Below are 25,930 nucleotides of genomic sequence, written 5' to 3' on the forward strand. Positions count from 1 at the left end.
GGGCTATCTGAGCCAGTCCTGATTTCTCAAATACAAGGAGAAAAATTAAATAAAGGTCCCTCTATATTCAAGAAACCAGCACATCCTGGGTCCCAAAATACAGGGGACAAAAGGCGAAGGGGTTCCCCCTGTATTTTGGAAACCAGCATCAGGCTTAAATAGCCATCAGGGTAATGAAACAGCAGGGGGGTCACTTATTATATAAGGTCCCGCGGCCAAAGCATTACCTCTGTGGCTGATCAGCCCAGGCCGGGTCCCGGGGGAGTGGGGATCAACCTAATAAATGGGCCCCCCTCCTCCAGGGTGCCACTGGCACAGAATGAAGCCCGAGGCTATCCCTGGCACCCCAGGGCAGTGGGCGCCAGGCCGATAATAAAATCATTGGTGGCCAGTGGCCTTATAAATAAAACGTTGGTGTTTAATCATTGGTGGCTAGTGGCCCCCACAAAATAACAGTTAACTTAAAATTGTTGGTGGCACAGTGGGGACAAAAAAAAAAACACTTTTTTTTTCCAGAGTCCTGCGTCGTGTCCTCTCAGCTTCCACCGAGTGAAGAGGGCGTGCATGGCGGAGCGGGTGCAGGAGGCATCTGCCTTAAGGTCCGCATCAGCGGGGCTTCTGGGTGTCGTCAGCAGGGCTTCATGGTGGTGTTTCTGAGTCTTCAGTCGCTCAGAAGGCCCTGCTCATTCCCGCACCACACACAAATTAATTATCTGGCGTGGCCATTCTGAATCTTGGGCAGATTCAGAATGGCAGGGTCGCGCAATTAAATCACTGTGTGGGCAGCACACACTGATTTACAGTACATGCGGTTTCAGGAATTTTCTGAGTGATTTATTAAAATCTCTCAGAAATGCATAAATGTCGCCCAGTGTGTGGGGCCCTCTAGACACGGAGAGATTTGTGCCAGAGATTCATAATGGGAGATACAGCATGAGAGATTTTAAATCTCTCACAGAAAATGTTTAGGCGACTTCAGGGGAATAAAAAAAAGTATTCAAATTTAAATAATGGGTTGGAATAAAGCCTGGAGGAGTGTCATCTTCTTTGTCTATGTCTATGATAATAATGTAAAAAATGGCATGAGGTCCCACCCATGTGCATGACCAGCCCTGGGCTCTCTGAGCCAGTCCTGGTTTCTCGAATACCAGGGAAAAATAAAAATAAAGTCCCCCTATATTCAAAAAAACAGCACCGGCTTTTGGACATACCTTTTAGCATTACCCACCCTAACTAGTCAGCCAAGGATGGGAGTTTTTGGGGAGGTGGGAATTAAACTAGTGTGGAAACACCCGCAACTGAATACACAGGAATAAAAAAAAACATCCCAGGACTAAACTGAATACTGCCCTTACACTGCATCAAAAAGGAACATCAGGCATCAATCACTTCAAACAAATCTGTACCACGCAATGTTTGCCAGATGAATTCTAAAAACTAGCATTGAGCTGAAAATAATAATGGAAAAGAGATTACTCTATAAAGAGCCATTTCAAAATTATACATTATATTAAAACTCTGAATATAAGTTCCAGAAAACCTGTATTCAACTGTTGAATGGTACAGAGAACTTTTCAATATGCAGAAACTAACGGTTATTAGACGGAACAGTCCTTTTCGGTATACGTTTTACATATAATAATGAGACACAACATATTGAGTTTACCCTCGAGAGGATTCAGATAAAGCAAAACCACTCATACTAGGCTTCAAATACAAATCGTGTCTCTAACAAAACACGCGGCAGTGCAAAGAAGAGTATTTTCTTATCCCAAGGTTAATGTCCAGTTAATAGATTGTAAATATAGATAGAATAGTGATAAATGAAAAATCTGATCAGTGACAACCATCACATGGATAATATAAGATGATATTACGGATAAAATAACGTGCAAACAATGGGGCAGATGTATTATAGCAGCGCTTATCGCGCCGCTATAAAATACTTCCTGCTTCGCCTCATTAGCGAGGAGAAGCAGGAGGGGAGACCGACAAGATGTATTAACTCCCCCCTCCGGCGATGTCCCCTCCTGGAGATAGTGCATCAGTTTACACTGATGCGCTGTCTCCTGTCCCCCGGCCGGCTGCACTGGGCATGCGCGGGATCTCGCTACTCACGCGAGATCCCCAGCGCAGCCCACAGCTGACAGCAGGGACAGCGCTGTCCCTGCTGTTTAGATAGGGCTTCGCCAGCCTGATGCTGGTGAAGCCAAAAACGAAAAAAAAAAGCGATGCTGACCGTTCATACATTCGGCCTGCTATGGGGCAGATGTATGAAGGGTCGTTATGGGGTGAAGGGGTATCATCGCACGTTATGTGCACTGATACCGCTTCTCCCCCATGTATGAAGCAGTCCCTGCTGTCAGCTGTGGGCTGCGCTGAGGATCTCGCGTGAGTAGCGAGATCCCGCGCATGCCCAGTGCAGCCGGCCGGGGGACAGGAGACAGCGCATCACTGATGCGATATCTCCAGGAGGGGACATCGCCGGAGGGGGGAGTTAGCGCTCCCCCGCTTCGGCAGACAAGATGTTAATACATCTTGTCGGTCTCCCCTCCTGCTTCTCCTCGCTAATGAGGCGAAGCAGGAAGTATTATAGCGGCGAGATAAGTGCCGCTATAATACATCTGCCCCATTGTGAGTAATTGTATTTAACATGCATTCTGGTTAATATAATTAGCTATATCTATAAAGATATTTATAATTTCATATCGGGTTCTCGTGTTTCATGCATCTTAATTGTGTATATAAGAAGACACAGAAGCTGTAGAAGGTGTAAATATTACTTAACTGTCAGACCATCTAGCAGGAGGCAAGTATCAAACAATTAAGGGGATATTAAAGATTCTTTATGATCAATGTGATATTTTAATCTCCTCTTATACATTACAAACATGGACATTCTAATTAGAAGTCATATAGTAATGAAGATGGACAATGGGAAATTCATGGACTTCCTAAACGCATGTTCTCCATAATCCATTTACGAACACGTGTGGATCGGGAGCAAGTACAAGGAGCTGCAGATTTTACTGCTTCTATATAACAGGATGCCTCTGCAGCCTTTAAGCAAGATGTCTTTCGAATCAAAGCGCAACTTCAGCATGCAGACGTGTTCTTGTATCTTGCTCCATCTTGTGGCCAGCTAGCTTAATTCATTTTTGTTTCAGAAATAGATTTCAGTGTGGTATCCTCATTTCTTAAAACAAAAAACGGGGAAGTAGGATTATCTATATGCACCCCTTCTTTGAGATGCAAATCATGGGAGCAGATGGCCCTTCCAACCAAGTGAAGAATGTGCCTTTCAATGGTAATCAATATGTTCAATACATCAAAGGAAGATTATGACAAACGCTGTCAGTACAAGCTTGTAAAAGTATCAAGAGGACTTACGGCCCACACTGGGCGACGTTCTGCTGAAAGACGCTCAGTTTACCCGTTTGAGCGACTTTCAGATTGAAAGGGGCAGCAATGAGTGGCATAGTGGATGGTTTTCCATAGCGTCCTGCTATAGGAAAGTCATCCACCCAGGGGGGAAAAAAAAAAATCGCTAAAAAACGGGAGAAAAATGCATGTTGACCTTTTGACTGTAGACTGTCTGTCTCATCGATGACCTAATGCTTGTGTCGACATTTTGACCCTATCAACCTTCGTCATGTCAACCTAAGCCCTGTGAACTCGATGCACGTCAACCTTAAGTGTCGACCTAATGGCCGTATACCGCTCAACTACTCACCCTCAAGAATTTTCTTAAGGGATCCACCAATAATGCCCCATCAGTACTTCATTTTCAGAAATCCCACTTAAGATTGCTTGATGCTTACCTCATCTATGCCAACAAGACCCAGCTTGACCCTGGACTGGTCCAAGCACAGAACATCACTATATCTATTCTTTGCTTGATTGTAAGGCTTCCTGTGGAAGGAGAATACACAATGAAAACAAAATACTGTAGGCAGTAATAGATTAGAGGAAGATGCACTAAACTTTCTATACAGGACAGGTAAAGACGACCAATCAGCTTTAGCTATCATGTAAAAGAACATATACGCAATGAAAAAAAAAAAAAAAACAGTTCCTCGCCACTTGCCCTATTTAGAAGGTTTAATACTGCTCACTGTAGATCCCATATGACTCCTCCAATATCACTGGGACTAGAACCTTATTCCATGTGGCTCTGCCAATATCACTGGGACTAGACATATCCACAGTATGCAATAAAATTATATGTTAAAAAAGACCGAATACATATGGCTAAAGTGGAGACACAACATCTGACGACAGCCTTCTAGGCAGATTTGTTCATGTCTACTAAAAAAAAAAAAAGATCAATCCATTATCATCCCAATAAATATTATACTGTGCGGCTATATTTGGTTTCCCATTTACAAGTGATTAGATAAAGTTATTGGTAACTACATGGGGTTGGCATTAATGAAGTGAACAGATATTTTTAGCAGAGTGAAAAATAGACCGGTTTCTCATATGGTCTTTTTAAATAAACACCCTGCAGTTATCTGAGGATCGGCAGTGAACAGAAGCCCCTTGGGAGCTATGACCTTTTCTGACCATATACCCTATGAAGAGCACTGTGCATGTGTCTGGTTCTTTGTTATGAACAATTTAGCACAAACATACGAGGCCAATTTGCAGAGCATTCACTTGGCCAGGCTCCATGTACAGCAATAGATCACAATGCATGCTATGCAAATCTAAGTAAAACAAATGCACTTGTATACTGTAATCGGCTTTTGAAGATTATGGTTTATGCACCCAATATATTTAAAATAATCATTATTATTATATTTATTATTATTATTATTATTATTATTAGGAGACTGCCTCATGTCACAGTTCTTATGACCTACCAAAACTTGCAAAGCAGGAAAATGGTCTGAAATCAGTAACATGCAAATTACAATGCAGGCTGATGCGCACAGTGTGTATATCCCCTTTCACCCATTTTCATAGTTTTCAGTGACATTTTGGTTTCTCTCCAGAGTAAAGACAACATTTCTGTACACGAACATATAACATAAGCCACTAATACATAAAAAATGACTCAAAGTTAACCTTATCGCTTCACAAAATCCACTGCAAAGAGATTCCAAATAAACTTGGAAAGGTTTTGGATTGAATGTGCAGGGAGCTTGCCTTTACAAATAAAATATCAATCCCACTGAATGACACATGAAATCATAAACATCTACAGCAGGGATGGGGAACCTTTGGCCCTCCTGAACTACACATCCCAGCATGCGCTGCTACAGTTTTGCTATTTGGCCATGCTAAAACTTTATATGTAGTTCAACAACAGCTGGAGAGCCAAAGGTTCCCCATCCCAGATCTACAGGGACATGGACTCTGATAGGCGCTCATTCCTGTCATTTGAACCACTAATGCTAAAACTTTACTACTGGATTCAGACCAGTAAGCTTACCACAAATGTGTGGTAACTGAACCACACATGTGAAAGCAGATGTAAAACAGGCAGAGATCCCTCAGATCAGTGGTTCCCAAACTGTGTGCCTAGGCTCCCTGGGGTGCCTCGGGACATTTGCAGGGGTGCCATGGGTTGGTGGTGCAGGACCAATTGTAGTAGTGCACGCAGGGGGGGTTTCTGAGTACCCAGAAACCCCCCTGAGGAGTCTATGGGCCCTAGGCTGAAAGCTGAGGATCCCCTCTTTCCATAGGTACAAGAATTTTACAAATCGGCTCTTGGGAACCGGAGATATCTGACTTCAAAGCAGTGGTCCCCATCCAAGGCTGTTAATTGCTCTTCCCAGTCAGATATTTCAGGTTCTGTCTGATTTAGAGTTTTTCTGAGGGTATATTCCAAAAGCTGGGACTTTCCCCCTATGAAGGATACTAGTAGCTTGTCTCTACTGTTCCCAGAACCAGAGATATCAGCCTTCCAGCAGCTGGTTACTGCTCCAGCTCCACACACCTGGTATGTAGTTTTATATACTTGTTGGCAGATTGCTCTGATTGCTCTGATACCCTAGTCCCCAATACAATTTGGTAGGTGGTATTCTCTAGTTTTTTAATTCCATTAAAATCTTAGAAATATATTTCTGGGAACTGGAGATATCTGCAGTCAAGCAAGCTGTCCTCCCACCAGAAAATTATGAATAATAAGCCCACTCCACTATACATATAAAATATCCTCTACCACCCTGGAAGTTATGTATCAGAGCCCCTTCATTCAGCCCAATGCCCCCATCTCCCACCATCTGTGCAGTAAAGAGGTAATTAGTGGAAATTACTGATCCAGGCCCTACATGCTGAGTGGTTGATATAATACCCCCTACCACCCGCGGGACATCAAACCCTCCCCCACCCCTACCATTGCTATGCCCAGGGGTCTACACTGCTGTTGACGCCCCTGTATGTATATATATGTATGTATGTATGTATGTATGTATGTATGTATGTATGTATGTATGTATGTGTGTGTGAAAATTATATATATATATATATATATATATATATATATATATATATATATATATATATATATATATATATATATATATATATATATATATATTATTATTTATATACATTTGGTCTATCTATAATACTGGGTCACTTAAGTGTCCATCTCCGTCCCTCTGGAAACCCCCTTCTGAAAATCCTCGTTTGCCCCTAAATTCAAACTATTTACGATCAATTATTTATGGACAAAACCAGTGCTGGTGGCTGCCAATCATAAAATATGTGTACAATCAGAAGCAAATCCTGCTCTTTACCACATAACTGAACCTAATAATCACATATAAACACAATCTATTTAATTTTACATATTTTTGGGGGGCCTAGGGGTGCCGTGGAAGAATTCTGATACTCTAGGGTGCCGTGATTTGAAAAAGATTGGGAACCCCTGCCTCAGATCCTTCTTCTGAAAAATATGTAGTAAACCAAACTTCTTTGTTACATATGATACCTTTCACAAGACTTTTCTGAACAAAAATGAAGGGACAGCAGCAAACTTCTGTTGCAGTCCCTCCCTTCATACATATAGTTAATTCTTGCATTATTGATACAAACATAGCTGTTTTTGGTGATTTCTGCAAACAATGTTGTAAATGTCCTTTAATATTTTTACAGTTTTGTGTCTAAAGGGTCTCATTCAGAAGCCGGGGTGATACTCTGATTCCATGGACCACATGCGCCTATCACTGGGCAGCAATGATTAGTGATCCATTGGGGGATTGGGGTTATGAAGCGTGCTAACTCCCGATTCCATGATCCCCACTGGGATGGGTGGATCAGGATTTCTACACGATTAATATCCCAGATTCTCCAGCGCAACAATGATGGGATCAGTACGAGTACCACTAGTGTATGGGCACCATTAAATTATTAACAACGCCTCTAATGCCCCATGCACATGGGGTGACAGAATCTTCATGCTGGATGATGTGTGCTGAGCGATTTGTGCAGGGTTTGCCTATGCTTATAGGCAAAACCCTGCATACTATGTAGGGTCTTTATCTGTGGGTGACGGTGAATAGCGCCATCACTATATGGTGTACGCAAGGAGCGATTTATGCTTCATTTTTAAGCGATTTGGTCAGATCGCTTAGAAATGGAGATTAACATTGCCCCGTGTATATGCCCTTCAATACTAATAAAATAGTTTTTAGCTAGAAAATAGTAAGAATATTTATATATGGAAGATATTCTAATAAATACATATGTTCTTGCTGTTGCATGTAAATACATGTATATAAATCCCAGCATTACATGCAACATAAAATATTCTAACTTACTTTGACACATCGAAAGTACCAACTGGTGGCTCCTTCCTAATTTCTTCATATTCTTGATAAATACCCCTCTTTTTCATCCTCTTGACATGTTGAACCAAACCAAGTACCGTCATACCTCCTTCTTCAGGCATGTGTATGGATAGCTCCATGTCTGCAGGCAGTGGTCGAGCTTTCTGGGGTAAAGGCGGGATGGAAGGATTATCAGCAGGTTGTTTATACAATGGAGTGTCAGGAGGAGTCTCTGACTGAGGAGGTGGCCTCCTGCAATTTGTATTTGCAGCAGAGCTCTTGTCACAACAATCGTAGTTTCCACCAACAGCAGAACCATTCCAGTGCACACAGCCACTTACCCTGTGTGCCTCTGCATAATTCTTAGTCCTGTTCTCATGGTAATGATTGTGCATAAGTCTGGTATTATCAGTCACATTCTGCTGGGTGCAATTAGAATTTAGCCTATCACTCACAGGGTTTTGCTCAGGTGTGTATATAACAAAGAGATGGTCCATGCAGTCCCCATTTTCTTGTCCTTGTCTAGAATTGACACATGCCTGAATCCATGCAACATGGCTGATTTTTGATGTACCTCCCAAATGCTCTGGTAAAGATTCCTTCGGTATATGGTTAACCAACTCATGAGCTCTCACTGTGCGCACCTGTGGTAGAAATATTAAAAAAAAAAAAACATTAGAAGGAAAAAAATTAAAAAAAAAAACACCACAAAAGAAATGCACAGTTTGAATATTCTTCTCAAAAGTTTTGTTATGCTGTCATTTGGTGGTTCAAATTAAATACCCCATATATTTGAAAATTGGCCATTCAACAAGTTAGATTTCCCCAATTTACCAATACCAACCAAAAAATTACCAAATTTGGACATTTTAAATATGCAGAATTTTACAGACTCCCTACAGATCACCAATCATTTTTGTTTGGTGAATCGAGGAATTTGAGAAATTTGTGGTAGATGTCTGGCCCACGTTAGTCACTACAATGTTCCTAATTAGCAATCAAATGTCATTTGGGCTCGGGCATGACTGCCATTCAAAGTAAAAAATGTAAGGTAAATTGTAGACAGCTAGTGAGCACTCCTACAACAAACCTTACAAGATGTAAACACTGGGGGAGAAGATTACTAAACAGAGGTGAATAACAGAAACAAGTACCGAGGTTGCAAATAAAATTTGTGAACACGCAGCAGGTGACTTATTGGTCATATTACACTGCATGGATAGACTGAATGTAACAGGAGCAGCAAGAGTGTTGCAGGAGCCCGTAACACACTTTCTTGCTTAGCTGGTGCACCAGCTTACTCCTGATAGATTAAAAAGAAGTGATCTTTAGATGGAAATACCTTTTATTGGCTAGGTCCCTTGAAGCAGTTTACTCCCCAATGAGAAAAATAATAAATCCTCCTACAAAAGGTCACACAAATGATGAACCATCATTCTTTTGAAAAGGGTGTCGTAACACAAGCAACATATTATGAGCACACTGAGCACATTAACACATTGTGCATTTTCGCAGTTCACGTTAACTAAAAAGGACTACTATCTGCATTAGCTGGTGTCTCCATTTGCTGTAATGGTTCCAGGACACTTTCTTGCAAGAGTGAGAGCCTACTTTATTTCCCAGAATACATCACACACATGCAAATGTGAAATTCACAGTGAAGAAACAGCACCCCTAAAATAGATACAGAGGATCAGAGGAGAGGCGAGTGACTGTTACAACCATAGAGGACCTATGTGCAGCTTTTATATTTTAAAATTAATAAAAGCCAAAAAAGGATGAAGACTTGAAAATAGAACAATGCAAAAAATTAAAAATTCAGACAGACAATTTATATAAAATAGCTAAGTGTTCAGAAAACAAATGCCTGATTTTAGTGTTAGTCATGTTACAATAGGAAGCACTTTTGACATAAGTAAAATAATATACAATACCCGCTCTCGAAGCTTTTCTCTGACGAAAAGACGCAAAACAGCAAATGGGGCTCGAAACCAAAGTGGTGAAGATACAATGAAGACACATTTTAACCGCGCAGGAAAAGCACCCTGGATAGAAAAATGGAAGGTTACAGTAATCATGTATGTATTGGGACATCCTTTATACCTTGAACAGTGAGAGCTCAACACTCTGTAACTTCACCTCGTCATAAACCAGTCTTTCAAGCAAGACGGATATACTTTGCAGTTAATTTAATAATATACTAGGCAGGCACAATGCAATGTGAATCATTTACATTTTCCTATGAAATCATAAGGTCTGGATTTTTTTCTAATTGGCTATCATTGCCCTTAGGCTGAATTTAACAGCTAGTGTGACCAACTGCACCACCTTCTCTGAAAAGCAGATGTAAAATAAGGTCAACAACTAGTCACAATTACATCTCTCTGCATAAAACAAACACACACACACACACACACACACATATATATATCTATCAAGGAGACATAAGAATACAACAGTTACTACGGGTTGAGTATCCCTTATCCACACACCAGAAGAATTTTGGATAACGGATTATTCCTTATTTCAGAATATTTTTATATTTCAGTAATGTATCTTGAGGTATCTTGCATTTATGTTGTATAAACACAAACACACACATTTTATTTGTGCATAAAACAAGGTTTCAAAACATGAAAAAAAGCGTGTGTACAATTTCAGATCCTGAGATTGAATGGCAAGCAATCATTGTCTTGCACATATATAGTGGCAGTAACATATCATGTCCCCAGTAGTGCTTTTGGCTACTTTCTGGAACGTATGGTTTTTGGAATAATTTAGATATTTGGATAAGGGATACTCAACCTTTATTGCAATTTCCTATCAACCAAACACCTTTTGGGGAAATACAGACCAATTTGCATATGGACAGCTTTGCCAAATCCAATGTACATCGAGATTTTCATAAGCATGAAAAACAAGTTCTCAGTAATGCACAAGACACGCGCATTACTGATAACTTGTTATACACATGGTCAGTGTTCCACTGTATAAAAAAAGGTAAATGGCTTTCCTATAGTAATCACCCCACTTGTCCAGTAAACACACCAGGTTATATTAACAAATTGACCAACATTTATATAGTATGATGTTCCAAATACTGGAACAATACTAATCAGAGGAGATTTTCATTCGCACGAGTAGGTGCACATGTGTGATGATGGGGGAGAGCATTTACAAAATCCAGACAGTTACTAGTAGCAGTTTCCACACCAACTGCATATAAAAGTTTAGCACTGTATTTACATTTGAGATGTAACCAAAAGCAATAGGAGATGTTCTGCAAGTCCTATTCCAAACCTTGCTGCTTGAATTACAGAAGTTTCCAGGCACACTTCTGCTGCCCAAGAAACATTCTGCTCAATCACCATATGCCCATAGTTCTATGTAGAGAAAGAAGTCTGGTAATAAATAGAGAAATTGAGCAAAAAGATCTACATGACTCAGGATACAGTATATGAAATCCTCACAGTCAGGACGCTGGCAGCCAAAAGGGGTTCGGGATGACTTGACGACGTTTGGGATCCCGACAGAAAGTATACTGACACCGGTATGCCTACAGGGGGAGGGGCATGCAAGAAAGCCTTGCGGGCTCGTTGCACTTGACACCGCAGGCTTGGTGACTCACCACAGGTTCTATTTTCACTTTATGGGGGTTGTGGACCTAACTATAGACCCTATTGGTCAGGATCCCGACTGTCGGGCAGTTGAACAGTCGGTATTTCGGCATCAGCATTGTTACCACCGGTATCCCGGCTGTCAGCGAGTCATCCTGCACCCGGCAAAATACTGGCCCCCAGCATCCGGATATGGAGAATCCAATGGTTAAAGCATCTTAAACCCTCCTATTCAGCCCCGAGCCTGCTGCTCCCAGTTAGTGCCTACACCTAAACACCACACCACACAATAAGCCTTCAGTGTACATTTTTTACAGCCTGCTTAAAATGTGAATTCAAATAAGAAACTATAAGCAGTTTACAGCATGGGAAATACTATAGGAATTTACTCTTAAATTCCGCTATGTACACACAGAAAAACAATACTAGTTAAGCATAAGGTAATTTTGCAGTTACTAGACTAGCAATATCCCGGCGCTATGCAATAATAAAATAAAAACATAAATAAATAATAAATAAAAAAACGACATACCTTTAAAAGGTTTAATATCTTAACACACAATTCATAATCAAAATTTCCATAAGTGGAATTAATCATGTCATAAATGAATATAAGTCCATTTCGCTGAGTCTCCACCCTATAAAACCAAAAACAAACATTTAAAAAAATAAAATGCAGCAAATAATATTTACAAAACAAACCAACTGTAGGCGTGCAAATATTTTACAGATTGTTATTTGGAATAACTTATTGAGTGTACATTATTAGCCATTCAACCAGAGCAATGATGCAAAGGCTCAATAAAAAAAAAGAACCTTCCAGTAAATGTTAAGAGCATTCACTATACCAGCTGTATCTATACTCAAACCATAGAAGGATCTATGCATGAAGCATTGAGATGTTGAATCAGTGGAGAAGTCGCAGATGGCAACCAATCAGCTGCTATTTATACATTTGTCTTCCCTGAATTCCCTCCAAATTCGTAACAGGTCTCCCTCTGCACATCGGCATTATATCTCCTATGACAATGTGGCACAAATAAGATTTCTGTGCAGACATGTCGCTGTTGTAACTGAACCAAGGGTGTAACTACCATAGTTGTTAAGGGTGCCACTGCTATGGGGCCCTGCGCTGAGGGGGGCCCATCTTTACTGTGTAAGTAATATGTTTTACATACATGTATCACCATCAGTTGGTAAATGGGGGGCCCTTACAGACATTTGCTATGGGGCCTACTGACATCTAGTTACGCCCCTGAATCGAACAGTGCATTATGGTGGGATACATACAGATCATCGCGGCCAGAATACAGATGTCTGTATCCCAATAGGGGGGGGGGGGAATCAAGATAGGGGTTAGGTAAGTACACTTACATCACCCACAAGCCCTAAAACAACCCCATCTCCATTGCAGCCTAACCTCACTGGTTAGTGTCTAACCGTAAAACTCACAAGCCCAGCCCCCCTAATGTCTAAACCTAACCCCTCCCATTTGGCATCCTGGAAGTTGGGTATCCAGTGCCGGTCCCCTGATGGTGCTTGGAGTGCCAATGGTGATATTGTGAACACCCGCATTTCCAATGCTGGGATGACAAAAGCATCCTCTTATGGTATGTGTTTGGCACACATTGTTGAATGGTATGTGTGTGTGCGAGGAAAACAAGGGAACACTGTTGGAACTTTACTATTAATGCAAAAGGTACAATTAGGACAGAGGGGTAGATGTATGAAGTAGTGATAAGGGAGGAGAAGTGATAAAGTGCCTGGTACTTTATCACTGGCCAATCGGCGCCTGACCGTTAAGTTACAGGCTGGGTTTAAAAGGGACAGTTAGGAGCTGACTGGCCGGTGATAAAGTACAAGGCACGTTATCACTTCTCGTTCTTTATAACTGCTTCATACATCTACCCCAGAGTTCTTGTCGGTGTCTGTTCATTTGCATTTAAACTGCTATGCCAATAACTACATACACCCGGACAGCTAATTTGTCATACTTAAATTATTATAGTTAATAATCATCATCATCAGGTGGATTATCTTGTTGGGTGGTGGTTGATGACTAGCATGGCTTCTGTCATCAGAGAGCGTGTCACCAACACCAGCACAGGGAGATTTTTTTTTTTTTATAGTAAGGTAAAATAAATTGTTGGGATAAATCAGAATACATTTAAAAACACATTACATTTATTTTTGTACTGCCTACAATGAATTCTATTAATTTAATTTTGTATTGTTACTAGTGTTAAAAGAAATAGGTGAGAGGCCATTAAATATGAAGAAAATAAACATGACCATTATTTAAATCTTCCAAAGCTATAGCAGAGGTTACATGGTGACATAGGCAGGCTTAAAGGGAAAAGGATTCCCATTGCTGTGTTGTGCAAAATACATTTTAAGAAAAAACAAACCATTTGTTAGCGGTGCCTTAAAGGAGAGCTTTTCAGTAACAATACTCAATTACCCACAGTGCAATGTTGATTTAGCTTTTAAGGTGCACACACAATAGTCTATTTTGAGCTAAAAAATAGCTCTCTGATCTCAAAGTACCTCAAAATGGGAAAAGTCGACTAGTGTGTATGGGCAGGCGGTGAGCGCTGAGGCGTGCTCCCGCATCATCACCGGCCACTGGCCTGTTTTACATGCTGATTGAACCACTTTCCATAGTCTTCAACTATGGAAAGTGGTTCACCCCATGAAAATTGCTGAGCCGGGGGAACATTTATTGGGCAGCAATTTCCATTACATCATTCGGCGCACACACACACTGGGTAAAAATGCGCCGTGTGTATGCACCTCTAGAGTTATGCCGGCCATACATCAGACCAACTTTCCTCCAACTTGTTGGTTGGATGAAATAAAAATCTGGTATTGGATGGGAGCAAATGGAATCTGTAATTCTGTAATTTGCTCCCAAAATCTGGAAACTGACAGAAAAGGATGTTCAGGCAAGGTACTGCAGCTGAATCTGTTTGAGTTAAACAATTTGACAATGTTTTTTGTACATTTTTCTGGGTTTGTAAAAAAAATTGGTGACTGTAATTTGCTCCCATACAGTAACAGATTATCAGTCCAACCAACTATTTGGATGGTTGGATGAAAGTTGGTCTAGTGTATGGCCAGCATTAGCAATACTTTTACATCGCTACATCCAGGAGCCTCTTCCAACAAGCCAAAGGACAAAATATATCAGCAGCTAAATAGAAGGACAGTAACCTAGACATCAGCACAAACCAGCCCATGGAGCCCACAATGCAGTATACTGTAGGTCACATCCTCCAGCGAGGGTGTTGACAACCCTATTAACCTAAGCAGCAGACACCGCCCATAAATAAGATTTTGAATAATATAAGTAAGCATGAAAACTTACAACATTTAAAAAAACAAACACACATATTACTAAGTATTAAGGAATGATAAGAATTAAAACTGAATGAAAAAAGCACCTCCCCTGATGGACAAAAATGTTGGCACATTCTGGGCCAATGAGAACAACATTCTTTTCTCTGAAATATCCGTATTGCAAATCAAAAATAGCTGAAACTGCACTATGGTGTGTGTGTGGAAATAACTTGTTTCATAAAATAGATAGATAAAGATCCCATTGTCCGTGTTTCACACTGCTACGATTCAGAGTATCTTATGCTCATTGGAAGGAAATGTTTTAAGTGATCACGCATCAATAAATTACCTCTCAATGGCTTTATCTAGCTGGTAGATAATAGCCTGTAGCACCGCCTTATGCGTGGTAACATCCGACCGATGAAGTCTAGCAGTAAACAGAGCTAAGGCTGCTCCATTTGCATCTCTTCCAGGCTGTAATTGAGAAGTGTAAACACTGCCATAATGATACACTGGGAATAAAATAAAACAAATATTCCAACCTTCTACAGTGGAAATGTCATTTTACAGAGTGCTCAACACTATTACATAGCAATAATACCGTGCAAAAGCTTTAGCTGTTTAAGAGCCCTAACTGCACTGTCATGCAGTGTTATATAGATACAGACATACATACAGTACACAATATTTATAATAAGGGGAACATTTTCCTGGAAATTGCTACCTTGAATCTGATTGATTGCCCTGGGCAACATCACCTATTCATTTTTCAAATATTTTTATTTGGTCTTCAATAAAAAAAAAAAAAAAGAAAACATAGTATAGTGACAAACACTGTAAAGAAGCAAACAATTCAGGTGATGCATCATGTAAGTTTAGTAATGGGTAATGTGTATATATAAAATAAACAAATATAATAGGGTGCTGCCTACAACCTCTTACTCCAAATAAGTTAAGCTACTTTAGCCTCTCTGGCTTGCTTTTTTACTTTTAGTATAACCTTGTGGTACATGTATATTTCTTGCTTATATATCTTTTGTTTATTTCCCTATCTTAAACTAAAATAACTTTATTTTATTACTTTTACATAGTTAAATACAGGTTGAGTATCCCTTATCCAAAATGCTTGGGACCAGAATTTTGGATAACGAATTATTCTGTATTTTAGAATATTTTTATCAATTATATATCTTGAGGTATCTTCCATGTATGTTGTATAAACACATCAACCAAATGAAACACACAAATATATTTTATTTGTGCATAAAACAAGGTTTCAAAACATGAAACAAAGTTTACTAGTGTACTATCTTAGATACTGAATTTGAATGCTACACAATCATTTTCTTGCACATATTTAGTGCCAGGTACTCAGTCCTCATTAGTACTCTTACAGATGTCCCCAGTAGTGCTTTTAGCAAAAAAAAAAAAACTTTTTATTTTATTTCCTGAAATGTAAAGGTTTTCAGAATAATTTGGATAACGATATTTGGATAAGGAATACTCAACATGTATCTTGTTTTCTAATATAACATAGTTTTCCATGTGTGGCACATTAGTCGCTAAACTCCTATTCTTTCTTCCTATACCTCTACCTTGACTGTAATACTTAGGGGGTAGCTGACTCCATATCCTTTTACCGATTTCTACATCAACCCCAAACCGAGCATATACCAGTGGATACTAATAGCCCACCAACAAAAAAGCCCATTTATGGACTTTGGAAGTAAATTCCTTGCAAGTGGCGCACATTGTTTTAATATTTATATTTATGTTGGGGGTGTGGGTTGTTAGGTCTACAACAACTAGGTCAACAGGCATTGGGTCGACACCACTAAGTAGACAGGCAGCAAAGTCGACATGGGTCAAGGTTGAAAGGACATTAGGCCGACACAAGCATTAGGTCGACCTGGGCAAGGTCGACAGTCATAGGGATTTTCACTGTTTTTTTACCCGAATGTCAACATGGGACACAGTTTGAAGTGCACCACATGCCCTGGCGGGGCATGGTGTCTCGCTACACTATTTTATTCTCCCACCACATCCTAGTGGATGGTAGGGCAGGAAATAACGCCTGTCGGCACATGTCAGCTAAAAAACTGTGAAAAATCCCATGTTGACCTTGTTGCCTGTCGGCCTAGTGGTGTCTAGTTTCTGTAGACCTAATGACTGTATAATTCATTCATACACATACATACAAAACTTTACGCAAAAGCATTTCCAAAAATTACATTAAAAAAGCATAAGGTACTGTAGTTGTCAACTTCTTATATTCTAAAAACATTGTTAATTATGCAGGTTTGGCAGTAAGAGTTGTTAACCCTTTTGGTGCCAACATCTGTGTGAGATGTTGAAAATATAAAATAGAAATGTTTTGTAAGAAAAACTAAAATATATATATTTATTTATTAAGGCGTCACTCAGACAGTGAATTTAATAAACAGGCAACGTGCGCCACTCAACTAAGCCGCTCATTGCTGTGTGACGGCAGAAGCCCAGTGAGAGTGGGCTGAGACACAGCGGGGGAGCGCCATCGGCACGTCGGGCATGCTGGACGGGAGAAGGAGGAGGCACACACTGTTTTTAAGGTATTTTTACACGGTTTGCGGTTTTATTTTCACTTGTTGTGGCTTGAGAAAGAGGCGCAGCCCTGAAACTTTGCCAGTTTATTAAATCCATGTTTGTTTTTTCACCTATCAAACTGTCTCAGAGTGCCGCCTTAATATATCCTATACACATGAGCTGACCTCTGGCAGACTCCAGGAGAGCACCTGAGCAAGTATTACACCCAAGGCAATTTAGACACACACACACACACACACACACACACATAGACAATAAATATGGATACGGCGACTAATTGTATAATTCATATATATTAAAAAATAGACTGGATAAATAAATTTAAGATGTATACATGAAAATAGATTAAAAAAAGGGGGATAACATTTATTTAGACAATATAAAAAAATATATAATTTTTTTTGAGCAGAATAGTTTTAAAAACAATTAAAATCGAGGTAGAAAACAATGTATCAAAAAAAAAAAACCCCATAAAAAACATGAATGAGAAAGGAGAGATAAAGCTATATGCTTATTTTATATGGTAGGCTTATTTTGATGAACACAATCTTCTCCACATTTTGCGGAAGCAACCTCCTACTATTAATATAGCGCATATAATATATATATATATATATATATATATATATATATATATATATATATATATATATATATATATATATATATATATATATATATATTATATGCGCTGTATTAATAGTAGGAGGTTGCTCACGCAAAATGTGGAGAAGATTGTGTTCATTGAAATGAATGATCAATTCTTCAATGAAGACCAGCAATTGACTACAGAGACTACAGAGGGACCTGAGATTGTGGGGTCCAGCGGGGACGAATTGATAAGCTATGAGGATGAGGAAGTACACACTGAAGGGGATAAGGAATCGAAGGATGAAGACGACATCTCACCTCTGTAGAGCAGTTTTGTACAGGGAGAGCTGAATTTTTTTTTGTGGGGGCCCCAAAAAAACAAACATTTCAGCAACAGACGTGTGTCACACCCATTGACAGGGGTCATTGTAAAATTGTTTGGTAAAAATTGTGTAGCAGCACTTGATAAAATAATTTTAGTAAACACTATATACCAAATGGACTGATTTTACAAATCTAAAGACAATTTATTAGACATGAATATGACCAATACTGATGAAAAAAATGAAAAATACAACCTATAATAATACAAGATAAAAAAATGCATATGCTAGTGCACTGAACTATATCTAAAAATGTCCTGCACAATTCCTTGTACAAGAATGGATACTGTTGGTTCCTAGTAAGCCCTTGGTATTAATCCAAAAAGTAAAGATGGCTATTATATCACTGTCCACCATGAATATTGTCCCGCACATGTGTTTGCCTTTTGGGCAGGTGTTTCAAGCTGGTCTGGGAAAGGTCCAGTCCACCATGGAGGATAGCTGGCGGTGTTGAGGCCGGGTGGGTAGGGCTCCTGGGTGTAGATGGAGAAAGGAGCAACTAGGGCTGGTTTGGATCAGTCCAAAAGCGTGGAAAGTAAAATGACTTGTAATAACCAGGATTGTGTAAGGATATAGGGACTTCTGACGCGTATGGCCGTGTCAAACGGCTATATCAAAGTTGGCATCAGAGAAATCTACCAGCCTGACTGCATTATGACAACTGAAGCTTACTGGCGGGAGAGATAATAGTATGGGGCTGTTTTTGAGTGTTTGGGCTAGGCCCTTTACCTCCAGTAAAGGGAATCTTAATGTCCACACACACACACACACACACACACACACACACACACACTTATATAAATTTATAAGCATTTTTATCTATAGAACCTTTTTATATATATATTTTTATGGAAAAGCCATTCGGACAATGCTATTTCTATTTTGAGGTACTAAATTCAAGAAACAGACGGGGGTATGCAATGTGCCACCGCTATTTCCGATGTGGGAAGCTGTCGGGCCCGTTCTGCCAATAACGGCCGTGGATTGTCATTATCAGGACTGCAGATCGACAATCCACGGGCGTTCGAGGCCACGCCCCCTTTGTGCCCATCGGCAGACGGGATATTGAATCCCGTATGTCGTTATGCGGTCGATATGACCGCAAACGGGCCAGGATCACGGCTGTCGGCGGGGATCGACAGCCATGATCCAAGATTGCATACCCCCCCCCCCCCCCCCAGAATATCCAAAAAGATCATCGCCTCACAAGCCAAGCAAGACATGTGGGAGAGGGCATTGCCACAACTTTCGCTGTTCGATGACGACATCTGCCGGATGAACTTCCGGCAAAGTGGTGGGCGGGAACCAGGAACTCCTACTGGTATGGCGGAACGCTATGTGTGACTGTTGTGGGACATGGAGGAGGATGATGTTAGCCACTATAAGCTCTATTGTAGAGAATATATGTTGACTTTTTGCGTCTTCTCCGATCATGATCACCTTCGGGGGGGATTACCGGAACCGGAAGGGACGTATGAGACTGACCAGCATAAAACCCTGACGCATGGAGCATAATCTCTATAGGCCCTGAGGAAGAAACACACCTTGTTTTGAAACATGTTGGCCCTACAGAGATTCAGAATTGTTAACATGAAGACTAAGGTAAACTCGTGACCTTTTTTGTGGTATTGCTGGTTATCCGGATTTGCTGGCTTTTCTGCTTGGAGGCACACCGAGTTGTTAGAACCTATTCTTTATTTTTGCCATTTTAGCTTTCTTATATATTGGTACTTTAGAAAAAGATCCTGCCCAGGGGAAGGAAAAAAAATGATGATTTCTACTACATAAGACTACGTGAGTACTGGTATGACCAGTTTACATGAAAGATGTTTCTCTGACTGATTACCGGGAGATGTAGACACGTTAATATACAAGAAGGGAGAGATAAAATAAACTTTTATAGATGTCATAAAGCATTTGCCCATTCTTAAGTTCTGGTATGATGTTGTTCCTGGATTAAAGACGTCTAGAAATAATTCCTTCACCATGTGTTAAAGTGATTTGGGACACAGACATTGGAGATAAGAAGAGTGTATATTTATGATCCACACAATTCCATAGAGTAGTGCCACAAGAAATGCAATACATTTTACCACAATGCTATGCTTCCAACTTTGTGGCAAGTCACAGGCACAATTTGGGGTAGCATTGGATTGCATACTTAGTGCAAAGCTTACTGAGTGACAGGTCCAATGTCAACTCACCAAATCACCATAATGTATGGGGCTTTAACTTTCATATTTTGAAATTATATTTACTATAATAAAAAAAATTACACATTGAACTCCTTCTGTTATTCAAAAACAAAATTAAAAAAACCCCACACAAACCGAAAATATTTTCTAGGACCCGATTATACTCACCAAAACCGTAAATTTACCACTCAGTAGCTCAGAGCGTAAAGGCTCTTCATCTGGATTTATATTGTAGATCCCTTCTTTAAGTCTTGTGTTCTGTAAATAATAAAATGAAGAAATAGTCCATCACTTTTTTTTTTCTTAATCTAAACTAGATATTTTAAGAGTAATAAAGTAGCAACAATGATCAGCTGTACACGGGCAAATAGGGAATCCTAGGATGGCTCCAATTCAAAACTCATGGTTAAGCGCGGAAGGACTAGAGCGGGAAATAATGTATAGTCTTCTTACACCTACCATCAACAACCAATTCCCTGTCACATAAGGACTTTTGAATTTCGTTGCACATTAATTGGAAAAGCTGCATTAGCTATGCAATTGGTGCTCTATATGCACAGGGCAAAATCCCACAATTCTGTCCTCCAATAAAAAAAATCTTGGGGCAGGTATACCAGGAACACTGTTTCTTACAAAGTCCTGCTGTCTTGTTGGAGTGGACCTACAGTAAGGATTTCCTTAAAATAACTAAACGGCAAAATGTCCGTTTTAAAAAAAGTATAGTTTTTCCCTTCCCACTTGATTACAGACAATTGCTGTTCCTGAACTAACAGTTCTAATAATTCAGTTGCAGTGGCTACACTGGCCCTGACTCTATATGAATGAACCCATAAACACTCTGTTCAATTCTGCAAAACCGGTCTGCCAGCAGTCACTCACTGCCTACTTGTTTAGTTGGAGAAGCACATCCTTCCTAACATGGCAGCCAGCTGCATAGGAAAAAAGGCCTCATGGATATATTTGGATAATTTGGCATGAAAAAAAGCTGTACCGCTGCAAAAAGCTGTAGCACTTCATATACAGAATTCAGACTTTATTTGCACACAGATAGAAGAATCAAATTGATTAGTGTAATCTATCAAAGCAGTTTTACCATTTAAGCCAGGTATACACCAAAACAATGTGTTCCCGACTGACAACAGATTTTGCATACACTAAAATGATTTAATAAAAATGACAGCAGTGGCGGGGAGGCGCTTGGAAGGTGAGGGCACCGGGGGGGCTTGCGGGGCTATTGTTACCCGCTGCGTCTGCCCACGGGACCTTTCGCCGGCTCTCCGTATCCATGCTCCGTCTGCAATAAAAAATGTGAAACACAGAAAATGACTGCCCCCTTAATGTAGACCGTTTTTGAGGATGCTAGAGGAGGCCTCCTCTAGCATCCTTAAAAACGGTCTGCTGTACGGGGCCAGCCATTTTCTGAGTGACATGTTTTTTATGACAGCAGGAGCCAGGAGAGCAGGGAGACTGAGAGCTGCAGCGCAGACTGATTCACCGGCGGAAGGTCCCGGGGCAGACGCAGGGGCACTACGTGGAGGGGTTGTGCAAAAGAGTTGTGGCGGGGGGAAAGATTTTTTCATAGTTACGCCACTGAATGACAGGATGATCTCTCTTTCCATCCTGCATTAAACTGTAGAGGGTTACATGCAATATCTTCTAATTGGCTGCAGCACACGGCAAACCAGAAGATATTTTATGGGACCAGCGGAGAGCAATCAGACATACTCCATGCACAATATGTTGTTCAGATTTGAGCAGAAATTACATATTGTGTCAAAAAACATAGTTTTTGCTAGACTATTACATATGAAAATGGCATTGCCAATATAGTTCTGCCATAGCTAAAGCAGGGTGCACACTGGAGGGATGTCGGCGCAATGTGTCAGATCTAGCAGAACCGTAACAACATATTCGCTGGATCATGTGTATGCCTGATTTGCGGATACAATATTTCGCTCTGACCTTTATTACATCCCCCAATGTGTATCAAGCTTAAGGAAGAATACGTTTACTTACTCTGTATGCTTGAAATAAATCAATTGCTCTAAATACATCAAACTTCCGAGCCATTAAAAACTTCACAGCAGTGTTTGGAGGCACTGTAACCATTTGTGGTTGTTCCCGGTTCTTCAACTCGGCAAGAAATTCCTCAATTGCCTGTCAAAACAAGAAAATAAAGGTAATTCATTCATTCTCTTAAAATGTTCTTTCCTTTTTTATTTAAACTATTGCTTATTTTTTAGTGAACTATTGAGTGTTTAAGTTAAGCCAAAGGATTAGTAAGATACAGGGTATAATACAGAGTACACAACACAGAGTATACAAATAAAAAAAAAAATAAAAAAAAGTAAAAAAATAAAAAAAATAGACAATGAACAGACTGAACCATAAATCTTGCAATAACAGTCAATGCAGCAAAATAACCGTTAATTGCTCATGTAAGTACAGGTCATTCAATGAACAACTATTCTGTTCCTCTTACAAAAGGATTAAGGCCCCCATACATTAGTCCGACTTGAAAAAAAAGGGATTTTTGTAAGAACTTACCGTTCGAATCCCTTTCTCTGATATGGTCCTGGTGACACAGCTCAACACTGGGATGTAGGAGGGTCCGAAGGAGCCAGGCACCTATCCTAAAGTTTTAGAGGGTAGGCTCCTCCCCTACTGCATCCCTGGACTCTTCAGTTCATCTTTCAAAGCCACTGGAATACATTAACTCAGTACAAACGCCTGCACATATTATATGCACATTTTATAACAGAAAACTGTTAACTTTTAACCATTTTAACATGAACATCATGAAACTTCTGGCATACTTACTGAGCGTAAGGGAGGGATCGCTGTGTCACCAGGACCATATCAGAGAAAGGGATTCGAACGGTAAGTTCTTACAAAAATCCCTTTTTCTCTTTCAATGGTCCTGGTGACACAGCTCAACACTGGGACGTTCCAGAGCCGGTCCTTTGGGAGGGTACGCTCAGGTCTGCAGCTCTCAGCACTGCTCGCCCGAATGATGCGTCCTCCGACGCGAACTCATGGAATCTATAGAATTTGGCAAATGTGTGAACAGATGACCAAGTGGCAGCTCTGCAAACCTGCTCAGCTGTGGCCCCATGTCGAACCGCCCAAGAGGTGGCAACTGACCTGGTGGTATGCGCATTTATTTTGGCCGGTACTGGTCTACCCACTTTGGTGTATGCAAAGGCTATCACAGAACGCAACCACCTAGCAATAGTCTGCTTAGATGCAGGCCAACCAATTTTGTGTACGTCATACAATACCAACAATGTGTCAGTCTTCCTGACACTCTTCACTCTGTCCACATATATGCGTAAGGCACGCACAACATCCAAAGTTCTCAACTTGTCCCTTTTCTTAGAACCCTCTGGGGGTTGAAACACAGGTAGAACTATCTCCTGATTTAAATGGAAGGTAGATACCACCTTCGGTAAAAACTGAGGCACTGTTCTTAAAACAGCCCTGTCATCATGAAAAATTAAGAAGGGAGATTTACATGACAAAGCTCCCAATTCTGAAACTCTTTTAGCAGATGCTACTGCTAACAAAAACACTAGCTTCCACGTGAGAAACTTAAAGTCAGCCGACCTTAAAGGTTCAAAAGGTGCCTTTTGAAGGCATTCCAAAACCAGTGATAGATCCCAAGGTGCTACTGGTTGCTTGTATGGAGGTTTCAACCTGGATACTCCTTGTAAAAAGGTTTGAATCTCCGGCAAAATGGCTATCTTTTTCTGGAAATAGATGGACAAGGCCGAAATCTGCACCTTCAGTGACTGAAGGCTTAGGCCCGATGAAAAACCATCTTGTAAGAATTCCATCATTCTTGATAGCTTAAAATGAGATGTATGAGCCTTTCTTCTCTCACACCATCGAATGTAAGTCTTCCAGACTCTATAATAATTTGCCGAAGATACAGCTTTTCTGGCTTTTATCATAGTCTGTACTACTGCCTCAGAAAACCCTTTTCTTTTCAAAATGGTGGTTTCAATAGCAAGGCCGTCAAAATCAATCGATCTGAATCCAGGTGATTGAATGGGCCTTGTCTTAGAAGGTCTGGTCTCAGAGGTAGACGCCATGAGTCCACAGACAACCTCTGAAGCCTCGAGTACCAGGATCTCCTTGGCCAATCTGGGGCCACTAAGATCACTGGAACCTTCTGCCCCTGTATTTTCTTCAGAAGTCTCGGTAACATTGGTACTGGTGGGAATGCATAAAGGAGATCTCCCTGCCAGTGAATAGTCATGGCATCCACTGCCTCCGCTAGTGGATCCCTTGTTCTGGCATAGAACCTGGGCACTTGACGGTTGATCCTGGATGCCATCAGGTCCACATCCGGAGTTCCCCACATCGAAGTGATTTGGTGAAACACCTGAGGGTGTAAGCTCCATTCCCCTTCCTTGAGCTCCTCCCTGCTCAGGAAGTCGGCTTCTATATTCTCTATTCCTGGGATGAATATAGCCGATACAGCTGGAACATTCTGTTCCGCCCATAGGAAGATTCTGGATACCTCCCACATGGCCAATCTGCTGCGTGTACCTCCCTGGTGATTCAGATACGCCACAGCTGTGGCATTGTCGGTCTGAATCCTCAAAGGGAGGTTCTGTAACCTGTCTCCCGCCAAGGAAATGACTTTCCAGACAGCTCTCAGCTCCAAGATGTTGATTGGTAACGCTGATTCCTCTGCCGTCCACAGGCCCTGAAGCCTGAGATCCAGGACTATTGCCCCCCAGCCCCTGAGACTGGCGTCGGTAGTTACTATCAACCAGTCCCAGGTCTGTAATGACCGACCCCACTGAAGGGAATCTACTTCTGTCCACCATTTCAAGGATTCTCGGGTGTCCGAAGACAGCACTATCAACTCGGATTTCATGGTCAAAGTCAAAGTGTTTCCTGACCAAGCTGACAAAATGTTCCATTGGAACCTCCGAGAGTGGAACCTGGCAAATTGAAGCGTCTCGAATGACGCCACCATCTTCCCCAGGAGCTTGAGGCACCTCCATACTGAAATGCTCTGAGCCCTGAGAATCTCCTGGACTAGGGTGACCAGATCCCTGGCCTTTACCTCCGGGAGGAATACCCGATGAAGATGGGTGTCCAGTATGACTCCCAAGAATTGGAGCCTTTGTGACGGTACCAACTGAGATTTTTGCAAATTTAAAATCCAGCCGTGAGCCTGCAAAAAACTGATGGCCTCTGTCAAGTGACTCTGCAGCATGGCCGCCATTACTGACATTATCTTTGTGAATACCCTTGGCGCGGTTGCTAGCCCAAAGGGTAACGCCCGGAATTGTAAATGCAGGTCTCCTATGGCAAACCTCAACAAGGTCTGATGCTCCGGGTGTATAGGAACGTGCAAATATGCGTCCTGGACATCCATGGACGCCAAAAATTCTCCCTGGTCCAGACTCAGGAGTACTGACCGT

General features: G+C 40.9%; 1 protein-coding gene across 1 annotated transcript in view; it reads right to left on the reverse strand.

Annotated features, from left to right (window-relative positions):
* Window positions 1-25,930, reverse strand: part of LOC146064060 (tyrosine-protein phosphatase non-receptor type 9-like) — a 71,934-nt gene that overhangs the window by 20,615 nt on the left and 25,389 nt on the right. Inside the window, exons 2-8 of the mRNA XM_083177130.1 lie at window positions 22,506-22,646; window positions 20,658-20,747; window positions 15,087-15,211; window positions 11,931-12,036; window positions 9,716-9,826; window positions 7,773-8,425; window positions 3,822-3,912 (exon numbers count right to left, since the gene is read on the reverse strand). Coding sequence (XP_083033256.1) covers window positions 3,822-3,912; window positions 7,773-8,425; window positions 9,716-9,826; window positions 11,931-12,036; window positions 15,087-15,211; window positions 20,658-20,747; window positions 22,506-22,646 — 1,317 coding nt within the window. The remainder of the gene's footprint in view (window positions 1-3,821; window positions 3,913-7,772; window positions 8,426-9,715; window positions 9,827-11,930; window positions 12,037-15,086; window positions 15,212-20,657; window positions 20,748-22,505; window positions 22,647-25,930) is intronic.

The sequence above is a fragment of the Crinia signifera genome, chromosome 1 (assembly GCF_055691185.1).
Source record: "Crinia signifera chromosome 1, ASM5569118v1, whole genome shotgun sequence".
NCBI classification, from domain to species: Eukaryota; Metazoa; Chordata; class Amphibia; order Anura; family Myobatrachidae; genus Crinia; species Crinia signifera.